This window comes from Chanos chanos, chromosome 11, assembly GCF_902362185.1.
Source record: "Chanos chanos chromosome 11, fChaCha1.1, whole genome shotgun sequence".
Taxonomy (NCBI): Eukaryota; Metazoa; Chordata; class Actinopteri; order Gonorynchiformes; family Chanidae; genus Chanos; species Chanos chanos.
In genome coordinates this window covers 920,001-927,500 of record NC_044505.1, presented here as the reverse complement: position 1 = coordinate 927,500, position 7,500 = coordinate 920,001, and the positions used below count along the sequence as shown (strand labels likewise).

Genomic DNA, 7,500 nt, shown 5'->3' with positions numbered 1-7,500 from the left:
TAAGAGAGAGAGAGAGGCGGGAAGGTCCTAACCTCATGCTGGGAATGGCGTGGTATCCCAGGCGAAATTTGAGGCGTGCTGCGTCTGGACATTTCTGGATCATCTGCTCTCCGACATGCTGCATGTGCTGGAGGAGGTCCCGGTGTTCGGCCTGCAGAACCTTCAGACTGGACACGGACTGCCAGGGCAGAACCAGCCAGTGGTACCGGGCCTTCGGGTACTTATCCCTAATCACCACCACCCTCTCGTCTTTATATACCTCGAATCAGACGGAGGAAAACGCGTCACACAACCTCACAGTCCACTGCTGAGGAAAACACATCACACAACCTCACAGTCCACTGCTGAGGAAAACACCTCACACAACCTCACAGTCCTCCTCCTCCATGGCCGCCGACAGTGACTGTGTGTTTGGACCAGTGTGTTGTGTCATACCTGCATTTTAGGGTCCTGCATCGACACTTTCAATCCTTGACTCCAGTGGCCTGCTGGTTGCTATGGAAACACAATGCCTTTTAGTAACATTATCCACCTGACACACCCAGAATGGACTATCATAGGCTTTAGTCTTTTTCAGTGTTCACTGTGAAACTTGACTGTGTTTCTCAGCGCAGGGCTGACGCCGTGTTTGGCCAGGACAGAGCAGCTCTCTCAGCTGTAGGACTTCACTTCCACACTGATCATGTAACTGTGCATTTAATGAGGATATCATTAAACAGTCTGTCACACTGATCCACAACCTGTCTAATATAGACCTGCCCATGGACCTCGTACACTATTCACCTAAAGCCCTGAAACACAGTAGGGTAATACCCTTTACCAAGGCTGGGCACTAGCATTACTCAGACACACTAACCATCCTGACTCAGTAACTAACCCCCTCTCTTTAAAAGTGAAGACCCTCACCGGCTTGTCTGAGGTGGGGGCGGCTTTTTTTGGTGGGGAGGCACTGTTTACTGTGGCATTCTGGTGCAGTGCTGGGTCTTTGTGAGGAGGCGCTGGGTCTTTGTGAGGAGGTGCTGGTTCTGCTGTGTCCTCCTCCACTTCAGAGAGGGGTCGTTTGGAGCGCTGATTGATCTCTGACCTGTGTTTGGAAGCTTTAGGTGCGATGGTGTCTTCGCTGAACTTTACGGTGTATGCGTAGAGCTGGTTGACCATGTGGAGTCTCTGGCCCGGCCTTACTGTGACCTGACACACAGACTGGGTGAGACTTTGTTGTAAAGAGCTGCATTACGCTGTTCAGTGCAGTCATAATTAGGAACAGAAGCATTTTAATGACACTACACATCAGAGACATCCCTCAGCCTCAGGTCTCCTCTGGCCAGTCAACTTAGACTCACTGGTTTGGAAACACTAGCAAGGGGTAAAGCAGAAAGTTCTAGATTTCAGATGAAAACAGACATGTCCTATAAATGGAGAATGGGTTTGGGAAACAAACACTGAGCAGCCTTGCTCCTGAAAGCCCACACCTCTGCACGTTTTCATTTTCTGTCTTCTCTGAGATATGTGATTCTGCTCATCGAGGTTTCGATAATTAACTGACCATTAAAGTACTGTGGCTACACACTGAGATGGGATGGGAAGGGTTGGGATGGTTGAAAGGATGGCGAGATGGAGGAATAGAGTGGTGACAGGGTTTCCTGCAGTTTTAAAACCACTGTCACACATGGTTTACCTGGTTGCCTTTGCCCACAGTCACGCTGTCCACACTGCTTGGGTTGACCCCTAACTGTGATACGACATTGGGAGAAACTAAAGATACGTTTACAGACTGAAAACACAATTTATACTCACATACCTCTGAAAATGTCACCGTTACAATCTACCAATAACATCAGAAGGGAAATCAACTCAGTCTGCAGTGGTGTTCATTTCATTTGTCAAAGTGACTTTTAACTCTCATTTTGTCATTTTTTTTTACCTGTTTTACGGTGACGTACCCTTTGTTGCAGTCAGCCCGTAGCTCCACTGTGAAAACACGATAACCGATCAAACAGAACTCTTCACTCACAATGCCGAGGTAAGTGGATATTGATGGCGGTTTAGGTTTGCGGGGTGAAGTAGTGTGCTGTAGATGGACCATGGAGTTACCTTGCTCTCTAGAACATTTCTGGTCCTTAATTTTAGTTTCGGGACCTCGACCGAGAACCAGCGTCTTAAGGTGATGGAGCAGGAGAGGCGCGTGCGTTCCATCCTCTCTGATGAGCCAGCAAGAAGGCATTTTACTGCAAACAGAGGAGCGAGACGCCTGGCAGTTTACAAGAGAATAGGGATAAAGAGAACAAATGTCACCATCCACAGCGTTAGAGGACGACACTGGCTCACGTTTCGACTTGTTACGATACGTTATTGAAAAGTAAACATATTGTAGCTACTACCCCCAGTTACGATAAAGAAACACACTCCTAACTGTTGGTAACATGCATTCTGCATTGCGGACTGACCAGGTCTTTTAAAAGTTGCAAACTGTGTGACACATACTTTCGAGACGGTATGTTTTGCACATTTTAAACTCACCCTCGGAAGCTGATGCTGTACTGTCTTGTAGCGGTATGTAACAGTGCTGACAGTACCACAAAGGACTCGCAACATGGAAAGATTTACAGGCAGCTCACTCTGTTCATCTCGTGGGCAAAACGGTGCTTTCCGGGTCGACAACGTCTACGGCTTATTTGCCTTTATTTAGTTATTTATTTATTTATTTATTGTTAATCTTACTCATTCCAACACCTTGTGATCTCATGAGCCATGCAGCTCTAAGATTTGTCCAGTGAAATATACGTCACCGAGTAGAGACCGTAGAGAAGAGCAGATGGCTTACTCCCCTGTGTTACACGGTCACTGTAGGCGGAGTCGAACAATGAAAACTCTGTCAACGCGAGCTTGAATATGCATAACGTGCTCTTAGGACACGCCCCCCTGAGTGACACACTCCTCATAAACGACAGTAGTATTTAAACAACTGCCCGTATAAAGCGTTGGAATTATGAGAGTTTGGTTACTTACAAATTCTTCTTTGATGAATAGTGGCTTTTTTTAACCTCCGGTGTTTCATCCGTAAAAGAATAACGAGGTCTTTGACTCGATTTCACCGTGCTCCATTGCCTGTAATGAATCGAGCGCGCGACTTCCTCTGCTTCCTGCCTTACGTGGGCTTGGTGAAACGGTACTGCCGACTTTCAAAATCAAGATTTGTCCATCTGGATCTCTGTCGCTATCATCTGTGCTGAAACTTCGAGTACGCTGGGGGAAGATTCTAGAAGGAGTTCATGTGATAGGACGGTATCAGCCGTTTCCACAGCAAGATTTGCTATTTTTCCCGCAAAAGCTGACATTGCCTTATGAGGTTCGTTATACAAGCTTTCGGTTTGTTCTGCTTATGATGTTACAGCTTGTATGATATTTTACTCGCATGTATCTGGTGTTAGATGGAACCTGTGGCCTGAAATTTGTTGAATGTATAAATTCTTTTCCTCCTTGTGAAATCCTCTCAGATACAGGTTCTGTAGCTGCTGTGTTGGCCAAACTAACCTCATTATAAATGTTAATAGCTACATTGCTGGCTAACATCGCGAATTATGAGATTTTCACGACGACTGTTTATGTTAAATCAGCTAACCGTTTATAATGTCTGTGTCAGTCTGTTAAGACTCTTATAATTACACTCGTATTCAGGTGAGAGTTTTCTCCAGTTTTGCTTCGTTGTAGCATTTCGGAATACTCATGACATGGCGATCATTATTATTAATATTATTATGTACTTAGTTCTCCACTCTGATATTACATATATTCGCCTACAAAAAATGTCACCTGTCGGAGGCGTTGCCAGACGCTGTATCGCTGACGGGACCTTCGATATTACGGACCATATAATAGTATAATACGGAACAACGTGTTAACTTTGTGGCGTAAAAACTTCTCTTTCTCTTCCCTTTAGGTGTTCATAATGGTGAAAGAAACGGGTTATTACGACCTGTTGGGTGTGAAGCCCGGCGCCAGCGCCGAGGAGCTGAAGAAGGCTTATCGTAAACTGGCCTTGAAGTATCACCCGGACAAAAACCCAACAGAGGGAGAGAAGGTAGGGATGTCTCTCACAGATCACAGAGTTATCCTCAGGGAAACACTTTGTTTAACCGTCAGCGCTCAGTTTAACTGACTGATTAAATCTGCTGTATATGGAGAGGTGTTAGGGACGTGAGCAGATGGTTGGATGATATGAGTGGATGCTTGTGAGTTTGGTTTCGGTGGCTATGCTCAGACCAGACTCATCTGAGGCGTGTGTGTGTGTTTGTCCAGTTTAAACAGATCTCCCAGGCATACGAGGTGTTGTCAGACTCCCAGAAGAGGGAGCTCTATGACCGCGGTGGGGAGAAGGCCATTAAAGAGGGGGGCAGTGGAGGGGGAGGAGGGGGCATGTTTGACTCCCCCATGGACATATTTGACATCTTCTTTGGCGGAGGAGGAGGACGCATGCATAGGGAGAGGAGAGGTAAGAACATGTCTCTCTCTCTCTCTCTCTTTATCTGTCTGTCTATCTCTCTCTCTCTTTATCTGTCTGTCTATCTCTCTCTCGCTCTCTCTCTCTCTTTATCTCTCTCTTTATCTGTCTGTCTCTCTCTCTCTCTCTCTCTCTCTCTCTTTATCTATCTGTCTCTCTCTCTCTCTCTCTCTCTTTATCTCTCTTTATCTATCTGTCTATCTCTCTCTCTCTCTCTCTTTATCTGTCTGTCTCTCTCTCTCTCTCTCTCTCTCTTTATCTATCTATCTATCTATCTATCTCTCTCTCTCTCTCTCTCTCTCTCTCTCTCTCTCTCTCTCTCTCTTTATCTGTCTGTCTATCTCTCTCTCTCTCTCTCTCTCTCTCTCTCTCTCTCTCTTTATCTATCTGTCTATCTCTCTCTCACTCTCTCTCTCTCTTTATCTCTCTCTTTATCTGTCTGTCTATCTCTCTCTCTCTCTCTCTCTTTATCTATCTGTCTATCTCTCTCTCGCTCTCTCGCTCTCTCTCTCTCTTTATCTGTCTGTCTCGCTCTCTCTCTCTCTTTATCTGTCTGTCTCTCTCTCTCTCTCTCTCTCTCTCTCTCTCTTTATCTGTCTGTCTCTCTCTCTCTCTCTCTTTATCTATCTGTCTATCTCTCTCTCTCCCTCTCTCTCTCTCTTTATCTCTCTCTTTATCTGTCTATCTCTCACACACAAATTAATCGGAAGTTCAGACTCTTCTCTCATTTTTAAAAACAAACAAACAAGCAAACAAACAGTAAACTGTTGTCTGACAGTGGGAAATACTGTTTAATTAAGCAATATAATGTGTCCGGAATGTGTTTAATGAGTTCAGTTAGCGCCGCACTGAGGCAGACAGATACGCAGGCTGGAGACATCATTAGGTATATGGCCTTAGGCATCACTGAAGTGGGTTTATCACTCTGTCACTGAAGTCTGCTGAGAACCTGTTGCCTCACAGACATCTGGTCTTAACGGGAGTGTACAGCAGTGTAAAGAACAGAACTGTTAATCTGGTTTCTGTGCCTGTAGTGTGAACACTCTGAAAGGATTCAGAGTATAATGCAGTCAGTACATTCACTGACTGCATCTGAAAGCCAGGAAGGTTCTGGAGGGTCTGTGGTTTGGGGCTGGGAAGGTTCTGGAAGGTCTGTGGTTTGGGGCCGGGAAGGTTCTGGAGGGTCTGTGGTTTGAGGCTGGGAAGGTTCTGGAGGGTCTGTGGTTTGAGGCCGGGAAGGTTCTGGAGGGTCTGTGGTTTGAGGCCGGGAAGGTTCTGGAGGGTCTGTGGTTTGGGGCTGGGAAGGTTCTGGAGGGTCTGTGGTTTGGGGCTGGGAAGGTTCTGGAGGGTCTGTGGTTTGGGGCTGGGAAGGTTCTGGAGGGTCTGTGGTTTGAGGCCGGGAAGGTTCTGGAGGGTCTGTGGTTTGAGGCCGGGAAGGTTCTGGAGGGTCTGTGGTTTGGGGCCGGGAAGGTTCTGGAGGGTCTGTGGTTTGGGGCCGGGAAGGTTCTGGAGGGTCTGTGGTTTGAGGCTGGGAAGGTTCTGGAGGGTCTGTGGTTTTGGGGCCGGGAAGGTTCTGGAGGGTCTGTGGTTTTGGGGCCGGGAAGGTTCTGGAGGGTCTGTGGTTTGGGGCTGGGAAGGTTCTGGAGGGTCTGTGGTTTTAGGTCAGTGTCAGCTTTTCAGAGTGTTGGCCATGTTTGACTCTGACATGCCCAGAATGCGCCTCTGAAAATCAGCAAAGTTTACCACCATCTAATTAGACCAACAAAAGGTTACGCTGATCTCCTGCATTTGTGTGTGTGTGTGTGTGTGTGTGTGTGTGTGTATAAAGGGAAAAATGTGGTTCACCAGCTGCCAGTGTCATTGGAGGATCTGTATAACGGAGTAACGAGAAAATTGGCCGTACAGAAGAATGTGATCTGTGAGAAATGTGAAGGTAGATGCACTCATACTACAGCACTCATACTACAGCACTCATACTGCAGCACTCATACTACAGCACTCACATACTACAGCACTCACATACTACAGCACTCATACTACAGCACTCACATACTAAAACACTCATACTACAGCACTCACATACTAAAACACTCATACTACAGCACTCACATACTACAGCACTCATACTACAGCACTCACATACTACAGCACTCATACTACAGCACTCACATACTACAGCACTCACATACTACAGCACTCACATACTACAGCACTCATACTACAGCACTCATACTACAGCACTCATACTGCAGCACTCATACTACAGCACTCACATACTACAGCACTCACATACTACAGCACTCATACTACAGCACTCACATACTACAGCACTCATACTACAGCACTCACATACTACAGCACTCACATACTACAGCACTCACATACTACAGCACTCATACTACAGCACTCACATACTACAGCACTCATACTACAGCACTCACATACTACAGCACTCATACTGCAGCACTCATACTACAACACTCATACTACAGCACTCACATACTACAGCACTCACATACTACAACACTCATACTACAGCACTCACATACTACAGCACTCATACTACAGCACTCACATACTACAACACTCATACTACAGCACTCACATACTACAGCACTCATACTACAGCACTCACATACTAAAGCACTCCTTCTCCTATAGACTGTTTTAAAGAGATCGTTGTCATTAAATCTTAATCATTCTGTTGTGTGTCTGCGTGCGCGCGTGTGTGTACGTGTTTGTCAGGTCGCGGGTGCCGTCGGGGCGTGGTCGAGGTGTGTGTGGCGTGTGGTGGCATGGGTGTACAGGTGCGTATCTGTCAGCTGGGGCGCGGCATGGTCCAGCAGGTGTCCACCGTGTGTGGAAACTGCGGAGGACAGGGGCAACGGCTCAGCCACAAGGACCGCTGCAAAGCCTGCGCCGGACGCAAGATACTCCGCCAGAAAAAAATCCTGGAGGTCCACATCGACAAAGGTGAGCAGAGACAAGACAGGAACACAGCA

At 46.7% G+C, this 7,500-nt stretch overlaps 2 protein-coding genes across 3 annotated transcripts in view; one reads left to right on the top strand and one right to left on the bottom strand.

Annotated features, from left to right (window-relative positions):
- Positions 1-2,650, bottom strand: part of aptx (aprataxin) — a gene marked incomplete at its 3' end in the record, with an annotated part of 4,147 nt that extends 1,497 nt beyond the window's left edge. Inside the window, exons 1-7 of the mRNA XM_030788086.1 lie at positions 2,518-2,650; positions 2,092-2,248; positions 1,922-1,968; positions 1,676-1,729; positions 907-1,188; positions 436-495; positions 33-259 (exon numbers count right to left, since the gene is read on the bottom strand). Of these exons, the coding sequence (XP_030643946.1) occupies positions 33-259; positions 436-495; positions 907-1,188; positions 1,676-1,729; positions 1,922-1,968; positions 2,092-2,248; positions 2,518-2,592 (902 nt within the window). The remainder of the gene's footprint in view (positions 1-32; positions 260-435; positions 496-906; positions 1,189-1,675; positions 1,730-1,921; positions 1,969-2,091; positions 2,249-2,517) is intronic.
- Positions 2,651-3,266: 616 nt separating this feature from the next.
- The window catches only part of dnaja1 (DnaJ heat shock protein family (Hsp40) member A1), an 8,524-nt gene continuing 4,290 nt past the window's right edge, over positions 3,267-7,500 (top strand). For both annotated transcript variants that reach the window (XM_030788098.1, XM_030788099.1), the window contains exons 1-5: positions 3,267-3,346; positions 3,938-4,078; positions 4,297-4,489; positions 6,327-6,431; positions 7,244-7,471. In XM_030788098.1, coding sequence (XP_030643958.1) covers positions 3,947-4,078; positions 4,297-4,489; positions 6,327-6,431; positions 7,244-7,471 — 658 coding nt within the window. In that variant the 5' untranslated portion in view covers positions 3,267-3,346; positions 3,938-3,946. The remainder of the gene's footprint in view (positions 3,347-3,937; positions 4,079-4,296; positions 4,490-6,326; positions 6,432-7,243; positions 7,472-7,500) is intronic.